Source organism: Pteropus vampyrus, unplaced genomic scaffold (genome assembly GCF_000151845.1).
Source record: "Pteropus vampyrus isolate Shadow unplaced genomic scaffold, Pvam_2.0 Scaffold7, whole genome shotgun sequence".
NCBI lineage: Eukaryota > Metazoa > Chordata > Mammalia > Chiroptera > Pteropodidae > Pteropus > Pteropus vampyrus.
In genome coordinates, this window is record NW_011888788.1 from 14,937,363 (window position 1) to 14,964,184 (window position 26,822).

General features: G+C 42.0%; 1 protein-coding gene across 1 annotated transcript in view; it reads left to right on the forward strand.

Annotated features, from left to right (window-relative positions):
* Window positions 1-26,822, forward strand: part of SLC24A3 (solute carrier family 24 member 3) — a 66,058-nt gene that overhangs the window by 19,610 nt on the left and 19,626 nt on the right. Inside the window, exons 4-10 of the mRNA XM_011371329.2 lie at window positions 5,171-5,224; window positions 10,441-10,574; window positions 12,586-12,746; window positions 13,519-13,789; window positions 20,759-20,925; window positions 23,752-23,866; window positions 24,932-25,044. Of these exons, the coding sequence (XP_011369631.1) occupies window positions 5,171-5,224; window positions 10,441-10,574; window positions 12,586-12,746; window positions 13,519-13,789; window positions 20,759-20,925; window positions 23,752-23,866; window positions 24,932-25,044 (1,015 nt within the window). The remainder of the gene's footprint in view (window positions 1-5,170; window positions 5,225-10,440; window positions 10,575-12,585; window positions 12,747-13,518; window positions 13,790-20,758; window positions 20,926-23,751; window positions 23,867-24,931; window positions 25,045-26,822) is intronic.

The window sequence follows — 26,822 nt, forward strand, 5'->3', positions numbered from 1 at the left end:
TTGATCTCAGAAATTTTTCTGCTGCTTTCATGCAGAAAACCTTAAGAAGAAACATCCATGGGTGGATCACTGTCTTAGGGAGCTCTCTTTTCCATATCTCCCTGATTTTGCTGATAGAAACCATGGCAGAAAGAGATGAAAGCAGTGTTCATGATAAATCTATTTTAGTCCTTACCCTCAAAACATCTTGTAGGACATTTCAGATGATAAGGAGCAAGAAAGAGAGTGTGTGTCCTCTTCATTTCAAAGGCTGAATCTCCTCTGAAATCAGAAGGATAGAACCTCAAGCTTGTGCTGAGGGGTCCAGATTCTGAGATCATCAGCGTCCTTGGCCTGAGCACCAAGGCTCCCACATGAGCAAAGGGATGGGAGGGCCATGGATGTGTGAGTTGCACATCCCCCAGTATGTTTTGTTCAGCCTGGGGTAGGTTGGAATATTGACTCGTGCACAGGCATAGCTGCAAGAAAGAGCTAGAGGGAGGCTCTCATGGCACCAGAACATGGTTCCCGGCTGCCAGCCTGGTTCATAAGTACTGTTATTATGTGGATGGGCTGACAGAACATTTTCACATGAGTGAGGCTGAGAAATTAAAATCTGTGCCACTGGCCCAAAATGGCTTTGGGACTTCCAGGAATTTCAGCTCCTCGTTTGAATGCAAACTATATTGAACTTTAAAATATATTTCACTTTCCACACCTCATACCTTCTTACCCAGCCAACCACGAGCATTTATATTATGAAAGGGTGCGTCTAGGCATTGATTTCTCTGATTTCTCTCTTTAAAGCCAGATTTTTATATCTGTGACAATTAAAGCACAGTGCTATTTCAATATTACTTTAAAGAGCAAATTCTAACATTTGCTGAGACTTCAAGGAAAGTAACCAAGCTACTCTCAAAATCTTCAAAAGGAAACTAATTTCAAGTGTTTTTATTTTGAAACTAGAGTACTCTTTAGGAAGAAATGAGCCTTGTCAAATACAAACACACAAGGACAAGATATCTCTTTCATACACAGTTTAGATTCCTTCATGGTTCCTGAAGTGACATTCTGCAGTAAGTCACATTCAGCCAAGAAGTGGCAGTAGGAAGGCTTTTAGTGGCAGGTAATAGGAAAAACAGCTATTGCAGATTAAAGAAGTAGTGGTTCATTTTTCTTACATAACAAGTATCCCAGATGTAGGTGGTGCAATGGCTCTGCATTTCTCTTGGCCTTTCCCTAAAGGTCCCAAGAAGGTTGCTGTGGTTCCAGCCATTAAGTTTAGTTTGAAGGCAAGAAGGGGGAAGAAAGGACTATGATTTTTATTCAACACCTGTCCTCCTTATGTCTCTTTGGTCACAGCTGTGTCTGCCTTGACCAGTAAGTGACCAGGGAGAATAGAATTACAACTTTAGATGAATCATTATCTATCCAGAGAGTGGGCCCAGCCTCCTTGAGATTGAGGGATCCCTATTTGCTGCTTCAAAATAGTGGGGTTCTATTTGCAGGCAAAAGGCAGGGGAATATCTGTTGGGTGTTTTTTTAGTTAGATACCTGCCCCCAAAGACATTTAAAATAGAAAGCATCAGAGAGAGATCCACTTATTAGGATGTATGTCCCATACATCCTATAATGACAGTGCAGCAAGGCCTACTGTATTGCCAGAAGGAATTAGGACCTTGTCTTCAGTGGTCTGAAAGCCTAGCAAGAAAACTAAAGGATCTAAAGTGATGTTTTTATTTCTTCTTTGAACCTCAACTTGCAACTTTGAGAGAGAAACGAGAGCCTGGGGACATGACCTGGAGACTGTCCACCTGCCTCGTGTTAGAGTCCAGCTTTCATTGTTCTGGACCATGGTTAGGAAAGCAGAGCCATGCCCTTCGAGAACAGGGTGAGAACAGGTACTGGACCTCCGATGTGAGAAAGAACAATCTTTAGCAAGAGAATCAGCACCAGTTGAAGGTGGTTAAAAACAGAAGTTTGTAGGGAGGGAAGAAACAAATCCAGATCATACCGCACAACCAGGTCCTTGGAGGACAGCGGGTGGGCTATGGTCAGAGAGGCAGATGGAGAAGAGCGTCTTAAGGGAAATGGAGAGATAAGAGCCATGTGATTTCAGAGATCTGCATGCAGATTCAGTCCAATTTCACAACTGTTTCCTAAGCACCTCCCAGATGCCAGTCTCTGCCCCAGAACTAGACACAGAACACAGAACCAAACAGCCTTGACATTGGGGCTCTCCAGGCTGGAGGGGAGGCAGACGGTTGACATGTAATTAAGGAGTCATTTGGAGACACACCACTGAGGGGAAGGGGACTGGAGACGGGAACTTGAAGAGCACCGAGCAAAGACTTGATTCTCAAACACTCAATCAGGATGTGACACCATGGAGGCCTCAGAGAGCCTGGTGCATTTTATATGGAAGGAGTATTGGGAGAGCCCTGAGTCTGGGCACCAACAAAACAAAACTGAAATGTCAACAGAAGTAGGGAACCCTCATCTCAGAGGCATTTCTGAAATGTGACAAAAGAGAATCTTATTGAATATTGTGATGAAAGGGCTTGCTTTGAGTGAAAAGTCAAAAAGATATAAAGGAATTAGAAAGTATAAATATACCTATTTAGAAAGTGCTGGACTTAATTCAACCTAACAAATATTTCATTGACATTTGTTCATTTTCTGGTGACCCCCTTACTGAGTCTCTTAAAATGTTCCCTAACAATTACATGACATCCCTTCAGATTTTGGGTGTCTCTTCCTTCAAAATGAATGCTGCAAATGAAACTTTACTGTTTCTAATTAAATTGACATCACATATACATTGGTTTTGGTGAGACAGAACCATGTTCAGGCTCCTGGAGGTGTTCCGCAACTGAAAATTGATGTTTGGAGGGCGTCTCCCCTACAAAGATGAGCTGAAGGTTACTCTGTGCTGGAGAGATAACAGTGAGCACCTGGGGAGAGTGGGTGTCTGTTTGGGGGTAAATCAGCTGTCATGGAGTTCAATTTAAGTCTCCAGAAAAGAGAAACCAGAGAGGTGAGGCAGAGGTTAGGTGTGAGGAGCGGTGTCAAGTGACTGCTAGAAACAGGCATTAAATATGAATAATTCATGAGTAAATAAACAAGAGAATTACAGATTGGTCAAAGGTTTAACGAACACAGAGTCTTGTGATAGAAACTGAAGGAGAGTAGGCAGGGAAGACTTCTTGGGGGAAGTGACATTTAAGCTGATATTTGCAGTATAAAAGGGACCAGCCAAGGGGTGAAGGGAAAAGCATTCCTGGCAGAGGGAACAGTAATTGTAAAATCTCTAGGGGGATGAAAGAGCTCAAAATGTGCAAATGAAAGACCAGTGTAGTGAAACACAGGGCACAAGTTGGTTTAGAGAAGAAGGGAAAATAACCAGATTTTGCACCTTTTGTTTTTTTCTCAAGTATATTGGGAAGCAGTAGAAGACTTCTAAGCAGTAGAATGACAATCCAGTAGCCTCAAGGAAACCAGTTCAGAGGCTGCAGTTGTGGTGGACTAGGGAGGTAGCAGTAGAGAGGGCAGAAGCCAACAATTCAGGAAGTATTTTGAGCATAGATTCTTGCTGGACATGGATGAGGTTAAAGGAGGGTTCCATATTGATTTCCAGATTTTGGATGTAACTGGGAAGGGAGAAGTACAGTGTACTGAGATCGGGGAGTGGGGTAAGGAACGAAGCTAGGAAGCAGGAATTAAGAATTTTGTCTGACATGCATTTAGATACGATGTGGAGGAGCCAACTGACAGCAGGATATATAAACCTGGAGCTGGCCAGAGCTGTGGAGTGGATGTGTCACCTAGTGTTTACAGCAGTAGGACAAGATGATGTCAGCTAGGGAGAACATGTAGATTAAAAGAGAAGAAGGTCCCACATTTAGAGATTGAACTGAGGAAGTGGAGGAGGCAAAGAGGACAGAGAAGGAGAAGTTAGGGGGACAGGAGGAAAACTAGGAATGTGGCCTCTCAGAAGTCAGGAAAAGAGAGTGTTTTATGAAGGAGGGCAGGTGGTCAGCTCTCGGATGCTGCAGAGAAATTGAGGAGGATGACAGAGAACCATCCTAGAAGTTATGTAGATGGAGATTGTGAGTGCCCTTGACAAGAGCTTCAGGGGACCGATGGATGTAGGAGTTAGACTAGAGAAATTTGCCAAGAGAATGGCAGTTGCTGGGATGGACTGTATGCAATCCTTTGAGAAAGTTTGCTAAGAGGGAAGCCAAGAAATGTGACAGCAGTTCAAGGGGTTTGGACTCTGATTTCTTCCTTCAGTAGCATCGTGAGCAGTTTCTATAGTAGATACATATACATTTACATAATCATTATTAACTGATGCATGGTGGCCCATCGTATGGACATACTTATCATAACTTATGTACCCAGTCCCCCACCTTATCACCATCTTCCTTCTTTCCAACCCTTCGCTTTTATAAACACCACTGCAACAAAAACTCTTGTGTGTGCATTCTTTTTACATTTGACCACATATTTCCCTAGGATCAGTTTCTAGACATGGAACTTGAAAATAAAACAGGAAGGAAAGACATAACCTGGAATTTGTTCATAGACCATTCTTCAGTAAACTTTTCTAGAACCAAAAATTACATGGAAAGTAGAAGTATTCAAGTTATCAGAAGTTTAGGGTACATTCCAGTGAGTTTTATTATTTTTTCTTTCTTGACCATTTTCCCATTCATTCACTCTTATCCTCCCTTCCAGGTGCATGCTCTCTCTCTAAGTATGCCTTGCTCCTGTATATCCAATAATCCCTCAGTTGCCCCTATCAATCTCTCTCATTTTCCCTTTGTAAATACATCTACATAGTTTTAATGAATGATTAACCTGTGAACAGATTTATAAATATAGGCCTATATTCAGCAATATTACAGAAGGTTTGCTGCATTCCAAGAACTCTTGGATAAGTGAATAAGAGAGAAAGGAGCAGTTTCTTTTTAAGTAGAGAAGAAAGAAAAAGATCATTGAAAGCTGTATGCGGCATAGAAAATGTCTATAAACCAGGAAATATTTGTAATGAGTCTACATGCCTTATTCTCGCCATGCTTGGCAGACTTAACTATTGTTCACATCAAAATGCTTTTAAAGATAGGCTGGGTGTTACACGTCTGCCTATGGTGACTTTTTTAACTAGCCTGTCTTGGTTTGTACACAGGTGGGAGTCTTTAGTACTTGTGCTGATGTATCTTATCTACATTGTCATCATGAAGTAAGTAAAATACTCTCTTGATGTCTTTTCTAAAACTGTTCCCTACATTCAACATTATGTGATAATGTAGAAAAAGGAACAGGGAGAGGGCAGGTGTATCTGGCTAGCTTTGAATGCATAACATCACAGACTCATTTGGCTCCCTTGGCAGCCTGCTATGAATCAGTACAGCTTTGATTAGTGGCAAAGACCCTTCCAAACCATGATGTGATGATAGAACCAAAGCTTCAGTGTTTGATTTAAGAAATCTCTCAAGGGAAAGTTCTCTCAAGACCTGGCTGTTCGGTCACTTTCTTTCATACCAAGAAAGGAGGCAAAACTCAATAATTTACACTTCGATATAGGGTGAGAGAAGATGGGACCAAAGCTAATTAAGAGGTGACTAAAACTGTGGATCGAATATCTGCAGACTTTTATTATTCTTACGGTCATCTAGTACCCCAAAACTTCATTGCTTAAAACCATAAACCTGTGTTATCTCATATAGCTTCCGAGCGTTGGGCACCCATGAGATGGGTCCTAGCTCAGGATCTTTCATGAGATTGCAGAGAACAGGTGGGCCAGAGTAGCCATCATCTACTTGACTGGTGCTCCAAGACGGCCTACTTGCATGGTTGGCAAGCTGATGCTGGCTCTTGGCTGGAGACCTCAGTTCCTCACCACATGGGCCTTTCCTTAGGGCTGCATGAGTGTCCCTACACATGGGAGCCAGCTTCCTCCCAAGCTGGAGATTCAAAAGACAGAGCAAGAAGGACCCTGCAATGACTTTTTTTAATCATTTCACAAGTTACACACTATTACTTCTGTCAGGTTCTGTTTATTAGAAGTGAGTCACTAAGTCCAGTTCACACTTAAGAGATCTCCTTCACCTATTGAAGGGAGAAGTGTCAATTTGTGGATATATTTTAAAACTACCACATCATATGTTCTTTTTCCCCTTGATCTGGGCAGCTTTCTATTTCTGTTAAAAGTTATACTGCAGATGTTTCCCATGCTTGAAGGTAAAATGTAAGCACCATGGTTGTGAACCTGCTGGTTCATCTTTTTTTGCCAAGTACCGTTGAGATGAGGAGCTTATAAATAGTACAAAGACATTCCACGCTGCAGCTGTCAGCACCCACGGGAGATGTTTCTTTTACTCTAAATTAGCCCATACTTTCCTCAGCATATGTGACTGGGGGAATGACTACATCCCTATATTCCTATGTTCTCAGGGGGCAAGAAAGAACATCATCAGAAATTACCAATTTGGACATATCAAGTAGCAGTCTGGAATTGACATGTCAAGTTTTCCTTGCTCTGAGGCCTGACAAAAATTCATTCTGTCCACTAGTAACTGAGAGGTCTATTGAGAGAAATCAGTGTGGCCTTAGGCAAACGAACAGTGAAGGTAGAAGCTGGCTTGGCTGATGTCCAACGTGGACTATAAGCAATCTGCCGCCAATCCACTATCTGTGGCATCCAGCCTTCACCTCAGGAGCTGTCTGATGGTCAATGTAGACCCAATATCTGGCTCTTATTACTGGAAGAGGGTATTTCTAGAGTATCCTGGTAGGGAGTTACTGTGAGATAACACATGAGATAACCACGAATCACCTTCCATTTTAAAATACCTATAGATGAGCTCCTGCAAAACACAGAATTGGCCCAAAGACTTCTCAACATTTCTAGATGCCAAAGATAACACCTTTAAAGATGGGAGCAGCCATCTTGCTTCTCTTTCTCTCAACTAGCATAAAAAACTATTAGGGAATCTGTCCCGCAGGGAGGAGTCCTCAACAATACACACATCTTCCTTCATTGTTTTTTTATTATTTCACACTTTTTTTTTTTTTTTTTACTTTCTGAAGCTCTAAGTTTGAGTTCTCAAAGAGTTGAGTCTTTTTCTTCCCTTTTGAAAAGGTAGATCAGTCAGTTATTTAAAAGAATTGACTGAGTGTCTGCTATATGCTTAGCATTGATCTCTTGTTTTGAATCTGAATTGATATGAAAGCATATCCCATACTAAATTCACTAGGGGCTTCACAGAATAAAGAGATCTTTAAAACCAGAGCTGGTCTAAAGGGAAGGTGAATTGAGGAATATTGCTATTATGCATCCTGTGACCACTGCACCCCTCTAACCAGCCATTGTAAAGCCCATGAGTTGTTGGCAGGGCTTGTGGATGTTAGGATAACACAGTGAACAATTTTTCTCCTCTCCTCCAAATCATACCCAGTGTGAAAGCTAATGAGGTGTGTTTCTGCTGACGCCTCATCTTTACCAGTCTTCCAGCTGTTCAAACCAGCAGGACACAAATAAAACTGGGAATGGGAGCTACTGTGCTCGTGGAATTTTCTATATAAATTCTGGTCCTAAGTTCTAAATTGAAATCTCTGCTCTTTAGCCATCCCCCTCCGCAATCAAAGGCTTTAATCATTGGGTTTTATAAAATCTGATTTATAAAATTGCCTGCTTCACAATAAAAAAGCTTCAGGGTGCAAGCACAAAATTTAAAACATTCAATTAAAAATATAAAACAGAGCAGCAGCAGTTAAAAACAGCATACATTAGAATTATCAGCTGCCCTCTGAGTAGATAGCTTTAAAATGATTTTAAACATTCTGTCTGAAGGTCAGAAAGCAATTTCAGATTGGCCAAAAACCTTAAGGAAGCGTGAGGCACACCTGGCGTTGGCGAGGATTGATTTCTGTTCATCTGGGTTGCTGCTTTGGGATTTGGTCCCCAGATGAGGCAATATGGTCTGGTGGTTGAGATCAAGTGCTTCACAATAAGCCCTGACGGCAGATCCCATCCTGACATTTACTAGCAGAAACACCTTGACCAAGTTACTTAGCCATTTTGAATCTCATTCTGGAGTACTCATTTTGGAGTACTTCTCCAAAACAGGGTTAATAATACTTCCTCCCTCAAAGGTTTTCTTATAAGGATGGAATGTGACAGCATAGTTACTAACCAATATCTGGTTTCCAGAAAGCTCTCATAATAATTATTATCCCGTTACCCAAATCCAGATGAATGTATAGCACATAGTCGTATTTAAAAACAAACCTTCATACAAGTTAGTATATCCATGAGGCAAGTGGATTCCAAGTCAAGGGGACAGAAACACAGCCCCTCCCACATAGCTCTATCAGTAGGGCAAGGCATTCTTGTTGAGTCCAGAAAGTGAAGAGACTTTTTCATTAAGAAGAATGTTCAGTATATACAAAAGTCAACAGAACAGTGTGATAACTCCCACATGCTCACCACCATCCCCAACCACCATCAACCCATGGTTGCTCCATCCACACCCCTATTCATTTTCCTCCCTCCATATAATTTGAAGTCCCAGACATCATGCCAATTCAACTATAAAAGTCTCAGTGTATGTCTCTAAAAGGACTCATTTTTTAACATACCACATCATTATTTCTCATACCTAAAAGTAATGCTAATTCTTCAATATAATTGGATATCGAATCAATGTTCAAATTTTCAGTGGTTTTATAAATGTCATTTTTACAGTTTTATTTTAGTCTCATAAATGTCATAAATGTTTTCAAAATTAGAATCCAAATAAATTCCACTCGTTACAATTGGTTGCTCCATCTTTTGGATCTCTTTTAATGTATAAATTCTCCCTCTGTTTTTTTGGTTTTTTTTCTCTCTCTCTTTCAATTTATTCTTAAACAAAGTTAGAGTGTTTGCTCCACAGAGTTGCCCAGTTTGGAAATTGTTAACTACATCCCTATTCCTTTGGTCTCTGTGATTCCTGTAATTGATCGATTCAGGTTAGACTATGTCCCAAGAGGTAGTGAGTTCTGCCATCAACAGGCACATTGATGTCACCTGTCTCTCTGTGATGTTGGCAGCCACTGATACTCAAAATCTGGCTCCATTATTTCTTATGGTTGATAAATAGTGATGTTCTAATTCTATTGTCTGCCTCCTATAAACACTGAGCATCACCCAGGATTAGCCTGCCCACTTCCCTTTGCATAGTAACCACTGTCACTTTTGACTAGTTTTCTGTTCTCCTTAATGCAATGTAGGAAAGGCCAAACACTCCCAGGGAGTACAGGAAGTGCTCATGGAAGAGAAGTCCAAGTCACAGAGGGCCCCACTCTCTGTACCCTAATGGCTGTCATGTCACATATGCCCACCCATCCAGAGCTGCACTGACTGAAGAACAGGCATAAGATATGGTGGGAAGGGACTCTTGAGAGCCTCTTGTCTGTAGCAGCAAAAGGGGTGAGGAAGAGAAGCTTGTGTGGTGAAACACAGCTTGAGTGGCCTGCCAGCTGACAATTTAGAGTCGCCGTACCTGGCTGCCATACCTATGGGAGGCCGGAGATCAAGCTGGTGGGACCCAGTGGGATTTCCCATGGCCAGTAAAGTCACTAAAGCCTTTGAGTGAGGGAAAAGCAGCAGTGGCCTACAACGCCCTGGAAACCCTGCCCAGCTGTCTTTGCCCTGGAGTTTTCTAGAATTCTTCTATGTGAGTCTTCTAATACTAAAAATGAAAAGACCAGAATATTTACCTGCCAAAAATATCCTAGGAACTTGTACAAGCTTCTTCCCTTCCAACAGACACATAAGAAGTACTGCACAATGTTTTTACTCAATCCTTCCAAAGTATCATAGCCCAGAACTTTTTCATAAAGCCAAGAACCCATCGGGCCTGGAATTATGACACAACAATAACAGAGATTCACAGGATCCCAACCTGCAACCTCATGAAACCTGACTGACAAAGACCTAGACAGCCAGCCAGCCTGTCACGCACAGACTATGATGGGAGAGGTAGCAGCAGGGATGAGACACCTTCTCCTTCCCCCACCCAGTGTGTCCCTGACAGTGGAGGCCCTGGAGATGGTAGACCTTGCCCATCCCACTGAGTCTGATCGTCATCCTTCCATGAACAGACTCCGAGTCAGGGAATTCCACCCCGGAGTTACCTCCATTGACATGAAGAGGTTGCAAAGAAAGCAGTGTCACTATTCATTTACATGATGTTAGTTTTATTTTCACATATCACATATCTTTACATTTAAAAATAGGACATGTTGTATATTCTGAGGGGAAATGGGATGACAAAAGAATAATAGTAATAATTTGAGGCGTGGTGTCCCGCAATCATCCAGACTGGGAGAGCTGTAGCGACACTCAGTGGGAGGTGGGGCATGGAGGAGCAGCAAATGCTGATGGGCTCTCTCCCTCGTTCCTCTCCTCAGATATAACGCTTGCATACATCAGTGCTTTGAAAGGAGGACAAAAGGTGCTGGAAACATGGTCAATGGCTTGGCCAACAATGCTGAAATTGATGACAGCAGCAACTGTGACGCAACTGTGGTGCTACTCAAGAAAGGTAACCAAGGAGAGCCTGTGTCCAGGAAGGAAGTGCTGGGAAGCCAGCCCAGCTGCCCTCGCTCATGGCCACACCTGGGGCTCCACAGCTGTCCTGGAGAGGATTCTGCCTCTCTAAGGGAGAGAAGATTCCGGTCCTCACTTTCTCCCTTTGGCTACACCACGGGGGTAGTCTCATACCTGGTGATGAGCCAACTGAGAAAGCGCCATGCAAGTTCTTAGGCAAAACATGTGCTGTGAGTGATAAAGGAAAATTAGGACTGATGGTAAAGGAGAAAATACCATGAGTTTTGAGGTATTGATTCTTTCACATTTTGCCTGTGTGACCATGAAGCAATTACTCAGTCTTCTGACCTGTAATTTTCTCTTCTGCAAAATGGGGATAATTTTGGTAAAGATGAAAGGAGATAAAGTATGTAAAATACTTAATTAATGATAGTTGTTATTAGTATATTATTATATCCAAATTCACTTCCAGGCTACATTACCTCAGCTTCCAAGCTGCAAAATGATATAGAAAATTGCCTTTTCTTTATTCAAAATAATTTATATTCAGTAGATTCTTATTAAGCAGTTGATATACTAAGAGAAATAATATAGTGCTTGCTAATAATATTCTTAGAGGAATACAAAAATTATCACTTACTTTTGCCTAGAATGTGTTTTATTTTCCTTTAATTTTTTTTTAATTTTCCCTTGAAATGTGTGGGTTTATTTCTCCTTGGTCCCATATGGTTGCTTTGCAGAAAAAAAAAAAAAAACACACACACACAACACAGAAGTTAGAAAATCTATAGGTTGTTTTCAAATAATGTCTGACTTTGAAAACTGTGGGTAATTATTAGAATTTGAAAATCAATTATTTGAGATACTTTCCTAATTATATGCATGTTTAACTAAAGACTTAAGGGTATTTAGTGCCGTCCCACATAAGGATTTCATTTAGTTTCTTCTCTTCTGGGTAGTTTACAACCATAAAAGGAATGCTCTTAGGGAACCAAATAGAACTACCTAATATTAGCCAACCAAATAGAACTACCTGATATTAGCCAGTGTTTCCAGAGATCATTTCATGGTTTAGTGGCTTGGAAAACAGGAGTGAGCACTAAGAGAGTTTGCGGCCAGGTCCCCGTGAGCTACGTTCTCACATTGCACATTCATAGAGAGGGACTTGGGCCTTGGTGAAACTTTTTGTTCAGGCCTGCCAGCAAATCACTACAAAAGATTTGCCCTAGGCCCCCTCAGGATCTTGGGTCTCTGTAGTGTGGCCAGCTCACCTACCCACCCACTTGTCAGCCCTGGTCATAGGCTGGGCTGCAACAATGTGTATGTCTCCCTACCATGTCTTCCACTTGACACTAAAGGCAATTCTGCAACTTTTAACAACTTGATATGAACATTGTTGACATTCGAAGGGCATAAAACATTACTAAAGATTATTGGGATCTTTTCTATGCTCCAGATCTGAGTGGCAGGAAAAGTATCCTTTCAGAATAAGCAGGAATTCTCTTATGTTATCACTCATTCTTTCTATATCAGTTAATGATGCTTAAATTGTTTCAAGTCATTTCAAAAGAGCTATCGATGAGCCCCACAGAAAGCATATTGACTCCTCTAAATTTTGCTTACTAAAACCCTCCTTGGATGGGTGAAGGGATGGACAGATGGACAGACGGATGGATGGATGGATGGATGGATGGATGGATGGATGGATGGATGGATAGAGAGGTAGATGAGATGGATAGTTGAGATGAGTGGGTGGATGAATGGATAAATGAGCAGATGGGAGGAAAGATGGAAGAACGGAGGAGGAAAGGAGGGAATACAGGAGAATAAATGGATGAATGGATGGTTTGAGGGTGAGATAGGTGGATGGAAGGAAGGAAGGAAGGAAGGAAGAAATGGAAGAAGGGAGGGAGGAAGAGAAAGGAAGAATGGGAAGACTGAATGAATATTTCTGTCCTGCTCCTAACCTCGACGTTATTTTTATTTTATGTTTTTAATTCCCCTAGCCAATTTCCACCGCAAAGCGTCCGTGATCATGGTAGACGAGCTGCTGTCAGCCTACCCACACCAGCTTTCTTTCTCTGAGGCTGGCCTTCGAATCATGATCACCAGCCACTTTCCCCCCAAGACTCGACTCTCCATGGCCAGTCGCATGTTGATCAATGAGGTATCTTGGAAAACACAGTCTATTTGCCACTGGACAGGGGTTGGAAAGTTTGGGAAAGGGAGAAAGTTTCCTGGTCTGAAAATAGAAGCACCTAACCCAACAGTTAACACTATATCCCTCAGCCATTTTCCAACTTCATTGCTCACTGGGCCAGCTGTGCATCCTGGTCCTTGCTCTTCTCTCCACATGTTGAGGGACATAATCCTGCTCCCAGTTACATAGAAAAAATTTCCCATCCCCTTCTACCTACCTGTTTTTTCATTTTCTATTTGAATAAAACCCTCTGACATAAACTTACACCAAAGTAGTTGCTAAATCAAGATTACTTGTGTATTCCTTTCTCTGGAATGGCAGCCATATTGATATATTTGTATGGCTTTCTCACATATGGACCAAGGGATTCTTACAATCTTAAGAAAAAAGATAACACTATGGTGCACAGAGAATCAAGAACCCTGATAGAAAAGAAGCGCGCATCTGTGACACAGGAATTTTCCTCTGAAGGGATTTGCAAGTTCCGGTGGGTCGTAAAAGGTTAATCCTTTCTCCCAGAAGGAGGTTGTTTAAGTTGGTTATTACTTTGAGGAATCCCTTAAGACTTGACTACAGGATGTCCTGGAAGCAGCACCTTGTCAGCTGCCTGGGAAAGATCTCAATAGCTGGTGTTTCGGGTATAGGATTTACTGTCCCTCTGACCGTGGTAAGACTGTCCCTCTGACCGTGGTAAGACTGTGCCTCTGACCATGGTAAGACTGTGCCTTTCTCTTTCCAGAGACAAAGACTGATAAACAGCAGGGCTTACGCCAATGGAGAATCTGAGGTGGCCATCAAAATCCCAATTAAACACACCGTGGAGAATGGGACAGGGCCCGGCAGTGCCCCAGACAGGCGTGTGAACGGGACTCGGAGGGACGATGCTGTTGCCGAGGCTGGCAACGAGACAGAAAATGAGAATGAGGACAATGAGAACAACGAGAATGATGAAGAGGAAGAGGAGGATGAGGAGGAGGATGAAGGACCGTACACACCATTCGACCCCCCCTGTAAGAGGTCTTATGTCTGGGCTGGGGTTGGGAATTACTCTGAGGCCAGTGAGTAGATACTCTTGACATTGATGATCTATCTGGAATTCAATTCAAAGCAGCATCTGAACATAGAAATACTTACATTAACATTTACAATGGGCAAGACTATCATAGACGGTCCATAAATGATCAACACAGCAACATATGTTCATTGGTTGAAATGTGAGCTCTTTGACCACATGTGCAATTTTGTAGAGGAAGGTCCTCTTTTAGCTGCTTCGCGGGACTTTTTGGTGCTAAGGAGGAAATGCACCTGACTTGTGTCAGCAAGGTAGTTTGGTGATCCTGGGTAGAGGCACCTCACCCATCCCATTACAGTTGGCAGGGAGTCTCCTGCCAAGACCAGCCCTGAGTGACATGTGCAGCCCACTCAGGTAACCTTTGTTTTTCTTCTCACTTTCTGCCCCTCACCACCATCAGGTCCCTCCTATCTCAGGACCTGCTGTTTCCAGGGTGGGCATCAAAGGAGATGCAGACCTGGGCAAAAAGCCTCCAGCCTCAGCCAGAGCACACATGGTGGAGTAGCTGAGGGACTCTCCCTGGTATTTTGAAGGGGAGGAGCAAGGCCTGTGAGAGCTTTCAGAACCCCAGACACCAGGGCGGTGTCCTTCTCCCCTGACTGCTGCCTCCAAAAAAGGCTTGGCCATTCCAGTGACCTTGTCCCCCACCCCACGCATTAATGGAGCAGGTGGACCATATCCAAAGATGTCTGCCTATTTGCTAGACCTTCCAGAAATTTCTGGTTGTTTCAGGAGAGAATGCACTGGTCTAATTCACATTCACTGTCAAGAGTGAAGCTTAATATATGGAACTTCTCCAGGAAGTATTAATTTACAGGAGGACTGTTAATTCTGAGGAAGGACTGCTTGATCCACTTGAAAAACCATTTAACAGTGGGACAGAGTGTCAGAGTCGTGTTTTATTTTCGGATGCAAGGTCTCTCTGTGTTCCTTTTTGTGTCCAGGAGACAGCAAGTAAAACTCAGAGCAGAACTGTTCCTGGGCCCCCTCAGGGCTCCCGAGATCTCAACCTGGTCAAATGCTTACCAGAACTAACTAGAAAACATCACTCAGATTCTTATACTTCAAACTCCCGAACCGCCCAGCCAATTAAATCATTACTTGTTAGCAGGTAATCTCGATAGAAAAGAGTATATCGGCTCTTTATTCATTTTGCCACTTGTCACTGCATTTCTTGGGAACCTTCTTCCCTATCAGCCAGAATAAAAACATTTTAAGGATTAAATGACCACACACTTCATTCCACCCTTATAAACTCTTGTGTTCATTTTCTCTCTCTGCTCAACAGATTGTCACACGTTTAGCAGCTTAAAACACTTATTGAATAGCTCCCAGTTCTGTAGGTCAGAAGTCCAGCACACGCTGGCTGGGTTTCCAGAGACTCATAAGCCGTTAATGGAGATGTGGGCAGAGGGTTAGTTCTTTCCAGAGGACCTGGGCAAACCATTCCCAAGCATGTTCAGGTTGCTGGCAGGAGTCGGTTCCTTGTAATCGCATGGCTGAGTCCTGTTTCCTTGCTGGCTGTAGGCCAGCCCCTCTCACCTGGGCTTCCTTGATAAAATGCAGGTTCTGATTCAGGAGGTCCAGGTGAGCCGCAAGATTCTGCACTTCTCACTAGCCCCAGGTGACAACAATGCTGCTGGTCGGGGGTGAGGGGGGGGGCGGCCACACCAGGAGTGGCGAGGGGCTCAAGGTCTGGTGTCGCACCAGCGATCTTCATGGTTCTTCGAAGACTTAGGGGAGCCTAATTCCGAACCAGGTTTCGCCTCTGAAATGGAGATGGACTTGTCCAATTTTGACCCTCTGTTTTCCTCCACCAGCTGCTGAGAAACACCTTTCCAGGACTCAGGATCTTCCGCTTCGCGGGCAGAGCAGGGCGGAGCGGGGCTGAAGGTCCCGCCGAGTCCTCCCTCGGGCATGCAGGCCTCCTAGCCGCGGGGAGCAGGCTGGAGGGCGCCCCAGGCCAGCAGAGGGCACTCGAGGAGCAGGGAGGACTTAGTCCCTTGAGCCCTGCATAGGTTCCCTCTAACCCTTAATTAATTCTTTTGTCCTGAAAAAGACCTGTCCACACTATCGAGACATTTTTCCCTCTCGTGTTAATCCTACAATCGCCTGGGCTCCCTGTGTTTCTAACACCCAGCGTCAGGTCTTTCTTCATTCCGGGATTTGACTATAGCTGATATAATTAACAAATAAGTATGTGGGAGTATGTAAATATAAGAATATATATTTACATCTATATCTGTACATACATGAACATAGGTGTGCATATATATATACTGTGTACACATGTACGATTGATATAATCGATTCATATAACATGTTTATATACTATATATTTACTTTATTGCCTATAAATATACATATATTTATACATACTTTATACATATTTAATACATCATATATTATGTGTCATATACACATATATTAACATACTTGTGTTTATATATATATACTGTGTACACATGTACGATTGATATAATCGATTCATATAACATGTTTATATACTATATATTTACTTTATTGCCTATTAATATACATATATTTATACATACTTTATACATATTTAATACATCATATATTATGTGGCATATACACATATATTAACATACTTGTGTTTATATGTGCATATTATATACGTATAGGTTACTTACATATATTTTATATTCACCAAGCATAGTATACATATATATGTATACATATTTATAAATTGTTCATATATTCTTATCTCTTGTGTGAAGAAAGCCATCCTGTTGACTGACAGAAAGAAAAACATTTACATGTGTATGTAGGTCAACATACTTCCATAGAAAAAGACTGAAATTAAAGACACCAAAATATAAGTATATTTATCCTAGATGGAATTATTTTTTCTTTTCTCTGTATTTTCCATTTTAAAATAATGTACATTTTTATTGCCTATATAATTAGAACAAATTTATATATTTAGTTCTAGGTTTAAAATACTGAGCAATGACTTTATCCAATAGAATTAAGCTTCCTAAAAGCTTGATAAGGAATGTGACTTGGGAATGTCTTTTGCTTTGTAAAGCCAGTCATACTCAAAAGGATACTCTAGTGCTCAGAGTCCCTGGCTCACATCTCCTGCTTCATCTCCCATTTGCTGGATGACTTTCAAGAAATCATCGTCGGTGGGTGATACATCAGGTTCACGTGCAGGGAGTTTTGTTTTCTTAACTTGCTGCTGTATCCTCAGCACCTGGGGCGGTGCTGGCACTTAGGGGCATAGTGGGCATTCAGTGAATATTTGTCAAATTAATGAATAAACCTATCTCCAGGAGACTCTATTTAGACCACATGGCAATGGCGATGGAACAAAAGATGGGAAAATGTCCAGAAATACTGTTGACTCAAAGAGGAAAAGCAAACGATTTTTACCCCCTTTGTTCAAAAATGGAAATTTAGACTAGATGAAATGTGAATGATTCTTATCTGAATACTCCTGCTCCTCAAAATAATTGAAGAAAATTATTGAATAATTGAATTTCTGCATCACTTGGTTTGTTCAAGGAGTTATATTTGTTGTATTACATTTAAAGGCATATTCCAGATGATACTCATTGAATTTCTACTTCATTGGTGTTACAATGGAACTGTAACTCAAAGAAAGCATCTGTATCATTTTTAATGACAGTGAAAACTGTTTTCAAGATATAATGTCCTCTCAATGTGAAGTCAGAATTTTTTCGAATGACACAAAAACTCAAAACTCATTGGTGCTAACTAATGCTGTTTGCAACTTTACCTAATTAATATTTTCTAAGCTCTTGCAGTCATAAGTTCTGACTTCGTTGGTCTTCTTTATTTTCTGAAAAATGACAAATAGTCAAATTGAAGTCATTTCTCTCTCATTCATGTGTTTCTCTGTAACTTCGGTTGGGTGTATATCTTAAACCAAACCAAGTCTGTCTCTCTCTCTCGCTGTAAGGGCATCTGGAAGACTGGATTGCCAGTGAAGGGATGCCGAGAGCCCTAGATGAATAAGTGACTTACTACTATGTGGCAGGATTTAGAAATGTGGAGAATTACAGGATACATTTGGGATCCAAAGATCTGGCCCTATTCTGGATTCTGTAACATTTATTTGTTAACCTCTCACAAATCAACTCTCAGACAGTCTTCTCACTTTGTAATCCAGCTAAACACAGTCTCACTGTTTGTATCACTCACTTTACCATCTCCAAACCTTAAATCTAGCAAGATGCATAGCTGCTGATAGGAAAAGACAGACTTCCTCTTTCTTAATAATTTGACTTTTTGCTTTATTCTGCACTTGTAAATGGGATACCTTTAGACTCTAAAAAAAAAAAACAGATTATGTCCTTTTGTCCATTTGATTAAATTGGTCATAGTAATGTTATTACTGTTAATGTTATTAATATATAGCAAGTGAGCATGTGATATATGTCCTGAGCTATTTGTGGTATTTAAAACAGAATGGTGAATGAACTACAAAAAATACTCATTCTTATAGAGGTTATATTCTAGCTTGGAGGCAACTGAAAATTAGTAAGGAAACAAATCTGATAATTTTAGACAGAAAACATTTGCTACGAAGCAAATAAATGTAGATGATGGGAAAGAAAGGAGTGAGGTAGGTGGGAGGTCTTATTTAGATTGGGTGATCTGAGGGGTCAGGTGACATTTGAGCTGTGAGGTGACCTGCATGACAGGGTCTATTCAGCCATGGGAATATACAGGCAGACGGAACTGCAAGTGCAAAGGCCCTGAGGCAGAAAGAGTCTTAGAGTGTCTGAGGACAGAAAGAAGGCTGAGGCAAGGGAGTGCATAAGTAGAGAGAGTGGTAGACGGGAGCCAAATCAGTTAGGGCCTTTTTGGCCATGGTGCAGAGATATGGTTTTACTCTGAGGGCAGTGGAAGCCAGTAGAAGGTTCTAGAACAGTTTGCTTTTTGAGACTCTCCCTCTGGCTCCTGGTGGAGAACAGATGGAGGTATAGCAAATGTAGGAGCAGTGAGTCCCCTTAAGAAGCCAGGTCTTCAGCCAGGTAACGGATGGAGGACCTAGGCCAGGGAGAGGGTATCTGCACATGCATTGAGAGTGCCCTGGGCAGGTTGCCAGGGTTAGTATGTGGGAGATGAAAGAATGGGGAGGGTCAAGAGTGATTCTGAGTATTCTGACTCCACCAACTTGCAAACCTATGCTGTTCCATCCCCATCCTAATATTTCATATATTTCTCACAACTACTCTGTGAGCTTAATGTTGCTGTGTCCACATTTTACAGATAAGGAAACTGAGGCTTAGGGAATTTAAGTAAATAAACCACTCAACTCAGATAGCAGGCACTGGCCCAGCACTGTCTGATAAACAAGCCCCACTCTCCCCTAGTGACCACCCTGCATTGCCATCTGAGGAAGACCAGGGAGCCCAAAGTAATGTGTAACTTTACTCTGCAGTTTTAGGCAACTATTCAGAAACTGGTAAGAGATATAATGAAATAAGTGCTGGATACTGGTATAAACTTGTGAAATGAATTTGTTAAACATTTCATTAATCACTATTCAAAATGTAATTTAAAAAATACCTTCTTAACTCTGATGGGAATATAAAATGGTGCAATCATTTTAAAAAACTGGCAGTTTCTTAAAAGTTAAATAAACAACCAGCCTGTGACTCAGCACTTCTACTCCTGGGTCTTTGCCCAAAAGAAATGAAAACATGTCACAAAAAGACTTGTACAAGAATTGTAATGATACCCGAAAACTGGCAACAACCCAAATTCCTATCTACAGGAGAATAGATAAACAAACTGGCATGTTCACAGGATGGCGCACTCCAAAACAAAATAAATGAATTACACATGAATGAATCACAAAAAAAAAATTATGTTGAATAAAAGAAGGAAGACTTAAAAACATACTATATTATTTCATTTATTTGAAGTTGGAGACAGAAAAATTTAATCTAAGGTGGTAGCGGTGGGAGAGGGTGACGAGTAAGAGGCATGGGGAACTTACTGAAAGGTGGAGATCTTGATTGGAGAAGGGAATATCTTTGCATATGCATATATCTTTCCAGAGGTGAGTTAGCACTTAAGCAGGATGATAATAAAAGCCAAATGAAACTAATATGTTGTTCATATCTGAGGCAACAAAGAACTCATAATCGTATAGTCACCAAAATAAGCATTTATGGGTGTCTCTGAATCATAGCACTCAGGCGACACAGAGATGATAGGGTCAAGTCATCACTGACAGATCCACCATCTTATCCATGGCAGCAGATAGTTAGAGAATCAGAAAGCAATTATTAATTTGCAAATCTATATCAGCTTGGGATACAAACACTCAAGCAGTGTTTTGACAACCTTGAGAGCTTTCAAATCATCTTTCAGAATTTCAGCACGTTGGTCGACGATGCTGAGCAATTCCACTAGACGGCGCTGTGACCACTGACGCCTTATAATCTGGAAAGCTGTAGTGACCTATCCACGTAGAGAATGTAACAGAGGCAGACTGGTGGTCTTCCTAGCTCCCTCCCCCACCACCACAACCCCACACACAGACACTTCCTCCATCCCACCCCTTTGTGTCCTGAGAATTTTTCTAATCATCTCCCACCTGGATCCATTTGCCAAGTCATCACTCAGGCCTTATATTACACGGAAGTGATTCATCCTGTCATTCTGGAGGCCTATCTAGCAGGTGGGCAGAGGATAACTTTTTTTATTCTGCTTGGTTTTGTATGGCAGGTTTTGTTGGTGGTGGAACACCATTTGAGTCTTTCAGGAAAAGAGCAACATATAAGTTTATTTTGCAGGCCATCAGTTAAGATGTAAATGTCTGGGGAAAGCAGTTCAGAGGGCTAGTAGAATAGAGAAATGAAGCTGATTTTTTTTTTTTTTTTTGCCTTTTTTATTTTACTAGCTGGCAAACTGGAAACAGTGAAATGGGCGTTCACCTGGCCTCTGAGTTTTGTCTTATACTTCACTGTACCCAACTGCAACAAGCCCCGCTGGGAAAAGTGGTTCATGGTGACATTTGCTTCCTCCACGTTGTGGATCGCAGCCTTCTCCTACATGATGGTGTGGATGGTAAGTGCATGAGGACTCCGCAGCAGTGCTGGATCTCTGTGGAGAGGAAAAATACACTCAACCAGCGGGGGATATGGGTTGGGGTTTCGGCCCAGAAACTGTATCAGTCAGCTATTGCAGCAATAAGCTGCATAACAAACAACTCCTAAACTCACAAGCATTTACTCTCCTGCTCACATGTCTGCAGGTTGACTGTGGTTGGACTAATCTCAGCAGGCACTGGCTGAGCAGTTCTGCTTTGGGCCACAGCACGGTTACATTCGATTCAGGCGGCAGGTAGGGTTTGTGTCTACTTCATGTGTTTGCCCATTTTCTGGGACCAGTGGCTGCCTGGAGAATGATCTTCTCATGGTGGATCATTGTAATGCATAAGGGCAAATGGAAACACAAGGTTCCTCCTAGGGCCTTAGCTGTGACTTCTACCTACATTCATTCTATCAGCCACTCATGACATCAGTGTAGTGAGAGAAATATACTCTACTTGCTCCAGTGGGAAAAACAACAGAGTCACCAGGCAAAGGGCACAGAGGAAATGTGAGGAATTGGGAGTGATAATTCCATCTATCAGAGTCAGTTTCCCTATCTCAGTCTCAGTTTCTTCAACCAGGTCAAGGGTCCCTTCTGAAGCGAAAATAATAATTCAGGGATTGGCCTTGATTGTAGAGCCAGAAGAGCTTCGTGCCCAACACCGTTTTAGGAAATGCAGCTATCCAGAATGCACTGCTCGTGTATGACTGTACCTTTTAACTGTGGAGTAAACCTAATTCATTAGAACTGGAGTTGGGCAGAAATTAAAAGCCATGACAAAATTATGTAAATCTAAATTAATCTTGCTTGAGTGTTAGACAGAAATGCGATATGTAAATTCAGGGAAATTAAACTCAAGAGCTAAAAAAAGATTCTGAAAAGATTATTCTCGAGGTAATAACAAATCTGTAAACTTGACACAATTAATTCACAATTATCTCTTGCTTTCAACATCACCAAGCAACAGATAATTATTTTTGCAATCCAAATCTTATAGCCATGGGTTTCTCCCTTATTCTGTATTCATTAACATTTTTATTTGACATATTCACTGGGTTTTGTCTCTGTTCCAGGTTTGGGAACTAGCATTGGTGTCCTTGACCTCCAGGTGCTTGATAGTTTTCTCTCAAGTCCACAAATAGGCAAACTCACCCGCTGATCTGAGGTTTACCCTCCTTCTGTGTGCCTCCTTCTGCTCTGATGGAGGTTCTAAAAAGTTCTGAGAAATGGCAGGAGTGGGGAGAAAACAAGGGAAGCACAAGGCCTGGCACAGCCAACTGGGGAATTGGTTCCCCAAAACTCCAGACTCAACCACAAGCATCAAAACAGCAGCTCCTTTCCAAGCCAAGCCCCAGCCAGCCAAACCGGATTCCTACAGGGACCCAGCTGAGGGTTAGAAAGGAAAACAAGGTTTGGCCAGGATTCTTGTAGCTCCATTTCTCAAAAGCCTCCTCAGAACAACAAACAGAAAATTAGTGTGTATCTGCAACTCACTTTCCTCCCTGGAGAGCAGAAGGCAGAGATCCCCAGGGCCACCCCAAGTTCAGTTCAGCGCTGAATGGATATAAGGTGCATTCATTCTAGTTTGAAGGGGGATGAGCCAGGCATCTCAATGGATCTCACTAACTCCCCAAAACCTTTGAGTGGGGAAGGAGCAACTAACTGTGACCTTTGGTGGAAGTCAGAGTGTCATGTTTAGTAGTCCCATTCAGTTGCTGACCTGAGAGGAACTGTGAGGGGATTGCACTACTTACAACATGTGGTTTGCATTTCTTGTAACTTTATAAAAAGCAAGAAGGTCAAGTGGCATCCTAAAATGACCAGTTCATCTCAGGTCATGCAAGTTATCCTTTCCTTAGGCCAACGTACAGGGACTCGATCTCTTTCCCACTCACCTCTCTTTTGCGTCCCCACTCCCATCATGATGTCTCACCAGCTGCCTTCCTCTCATTTTTCCCATCTGCAAATTCAGAGGCAAGAATGGGCTTATTTACATAATGGAAGCACTGTCTAGTTATCACCTGTTTCCACCCTCTGCCTGAACCCCTTGGATGTAGACAGAGGCAAGTGAGCCTGCCTGCCGGGCCAGAATATCCCTTGCCATTACTAGCAGGTGTGCCTTAGGCAATGCCTGTTTCCTTATCTGAAGAATGGAGATGATAATAGCCCCTACACCATAGGGTTGTTATGAGAAGTAAATAAGTTAACACCCATGAATATCACTGAGCACAATGCCTAACTACTAAATAAATATAAGAAATAGGGTACAGAAGATGATGTTGACAAAGATGATGTTAGCAAGCTTCACGGGAGAAAGGAAAGGAATCTGCTACTTGTGGCTTTTCCTACAAGACTGGATAGTGTGAATCCAGCCCCCTTCCAATCCTTTAAATTCCCACAATGCAGCTTGGGAGTTGGAAGCTCAAATTCCCAGCACAGCATGGCAGCCATGTATTTGGGTTTCCCAGGACCATCCTGAGAAACATTCTGTCCCAATATTGCCTTTTCCCAAAAACTCTGTTTTTGCTCTCTCAAGCCACCTTCCTCACCTGAAAAGAACAAGTAAAAGGAATCAATCATTGATTAGAAAACATGAACTCCATAACTGTACATGGTCCCCTGACCTGCAGCCCCGGTCTGCTGCACTAGAAGTTCTTTGCACTCTGTCCTGATACAGAGAGCAGATGTTGCTTCCTGAAGAGACTGCCCAGACTGCAGCCTTTTCTGCTTCTTGGTCCTTCTTGGGCAGGTAGGACTAGTGTTAGCCCTCAGCTCACCACCTCTTCCTGCTTCTTCCAGGTCACAATCATTGGTTACACACTGGGAATTCCTGACGTCATCATGGGAATCACCTTCCTGGCAGCAGGAACCAGCGTGCCCGACTGCATGGCCAGCCTCATTGTGGCTAGACAAGGTGGGGTCTCCCGTGCGATGGGTATGGGAAAGGAAAGCAGGCCTTCCTTTGGGAGTGAAGAGGTCTGTGTGGCAATTACCAGGACATCAGATTCTGGCTTGGAGAGAGCAATGGGCAACTTCGGTTTCATGTTAGTAAATAGGCTCCTTGGCATCAGAAGATCAGGAAAACAAGCCAGAAGGTGCTTGAGAAAGGCGGAGACATTTTCTAGGTGGCACCCACATCCCCTTTTGGTGGTCTTATTACCATCCTTCTATTATTAAAAGTAATAAATACAATAATAGCTAACCTTTGCTGAGTGCCACACACAGGGCAAAGCAATTTAGGCATATAATCTTATTTAACTTAAACAACAACTCTGTGAGTTAGGGACAATCATACACCCATTTTATGGATAAGGAAACTGAGGCTTAGGGAGGACAGACCCCATAACCTAAAGTTTACCCAGCTGCAGTACCCCTCAAGGTGGCAGTTGCCAGAGGTCACTCTTCAGCGTGTGGCAGACCCTTCTCTCCTTCAAAACCAAGCTCACAGTTTACCCTCTACAGATGTCTACCCCTGAGTATCCATGCACTTTTCCAGCACCCACTCTAAATATATGCCTGATTTGTGCTAGAGAGCCTTTGTTTTCAGCAAACACAATGTGTAGCTACAACACTTAGCACAGTATCCTCTACAAATCTTCACAGAGTTCTACTAAATACATTATTTTTCTTAATATTGCTCAATTATTTAGAAGGAGAATTGAATATAGAACAGGTGGGAGATGATACTAAAATGTTGGTGAGATCATGAGCCATTTTATAAAACAGTGATCATATTTGAAGTGAAGGTCAACAGTTCAAAGAATGTGTATTTTATTATATTCTATTGATAATACATATTCTCTTGTATTGACTATGTATTTTACCATCGGTTTCATTCTATAGTGATGAGTTGGGAGAGAACCAAATATGTAAGCATGCAGATCTGCCAACTGGTCTCTCGCTGTCAGACCAAAGGCATGGGGCCCCTGCACTCCCCTGGGATCACCTCCCTCACTCGAGTGCCCTCTTGTCCTTGCAGGCATGGGGGACATGGCCGTGTCCAACTCCATTGGGAGCAATGTGTTTGACATCCTCATTGGCCTCGGTCTTCCCTGGGCCCTGCAGACCTTGGCTGTGGATTATGGATCCTACGTAAGTGGTTTTGCTCCATGGCTTTTCTTTAAATTTTGGGGCAACTCTGTGTTTGGTGGCCTTGGCCCCTGTGACTTTATCTAAAGGCAAAGGGGTATGGAAATACTAATATTGAGGGGGAAACAAATTCTCCCCATCAAAGTCCTCCCAAAGTCGGGCTTACGGACACCTTCAGGACGCAGGAGCAGGGTTGGAAAACTTTTTCTCTAAAGGGCCAGTAATACCTTAGGCTTTGTGGGCCAGACTGTCTCTGTCACATCTACTCAGCTCTGCTGTTGTGACCTGAGCCACTATAGACGATACAGAATGAATGAGTGTGGCTGTTTAAATAGAACTGTATTAATAGAAACTGAAATTTGAATTTCATATAATTTCCACATGTCATGATATTGTATGATTTTTTCATTTCTTTTCTATCACTTAAAAATGTAAAAACCATTCATTTTTCCTTGGATTGAATTACTTTTAAATTTTATTAAATTTATTGGGGTAATATTGGTTAATAAAATTGTACAGTTTTCAAGTGAACAATTCAATAATGTCATATTGTGTGTTCACCACCCAAAGTTGGATTTCCTTACATCACCATGTATTTGACACCCAAAAAATCATTCTTAACTCATAGGCTATGTAAAAAATGGTGGTGGGCCAGGCTTGGCCCAGGGGCCATTATTTGCCAACCTCCGCTCTAGTGTATTCGTTTTGCATACAAAATATTTTTATTTAAGAAAGAAGAGACACAAAATATAAGATCCCCTCTCTGCCAGGGATCTAGTAGTATCAGACCCTCCTGTGATGGCCTTCATGCTATCTCTTGAGGTTAGGCTGATTATGACTTTAAGTGGTTATGCAGTTGGGTGACACAGGTGGGCCAGGTAGACTTCAATGCTCTTCCCCAACTTGCCAAATGTTCACCCTTTGCTGGTGGACACTTCTGCCCTAGACACTGTCCGAAGACTGAGGAAGAAACTGCAATTAGAGATTTCTTCCTGCATCTGGAAGAAAATAATACTTTGAAGTTTTTACACCCAACCCAGTGCTGGGTGCTTCTCTATATGTGTTGCTGGGCATGATATTAGTCTATCTATATGTTGTAAATAATTGTGTATTATACAGAAAATATTGTAGCTCATTTTATCAAATGATAGTTGTCTTCAAAGTTGTTTAACTAATGGTTGTTTCCAGCTGGTTGAAATTGTCAGGGAGGGAGATACCCTTCTTTAGTATTTCTGGCTGAACTAGTGACAAATAATAAAATTGACACAAGACTAGATTAACAGGAAAAAATAATTTAATATGTGTACACAGGTCATAAAATGAGACTCAGAAAAATGATCAAACCGGGCACCTTTCTATACATTTTAGTCAAAGAAAAAAATGAATCTGTGAGAAATTGACAGGACAAAGAAAGTTAGTGCTGATTAGGAAGGACTCTAAGCAAGGTTTGGGCTTGGGCAGTTAATTAGTAAAGCTGTTACAGCATTGGTTTATACAAGCTTTGGACTCTGGATTCTTTTAACTCTGTGATGAGGTTGTCTCTCAGCCCTCAGGAGAAGGAAGGGCACCTGTCACATGGAGCGTTATCTCTGCTTCTAGAGGGGAAGGGGTGTAAGGGTTTTCTGCTTGCATAGACAGATTCTTAAATAACTTTAATTCAGAATAATCAGTATGCCATTGTGGGACATCTTGGGTCAGCCTGCCCTGGGCCCTGACCTGATGAAATTGAAATCTATACAGAAAGGCCATATGTTTTTTGTTCGTGTGAAGTTACCTATTGG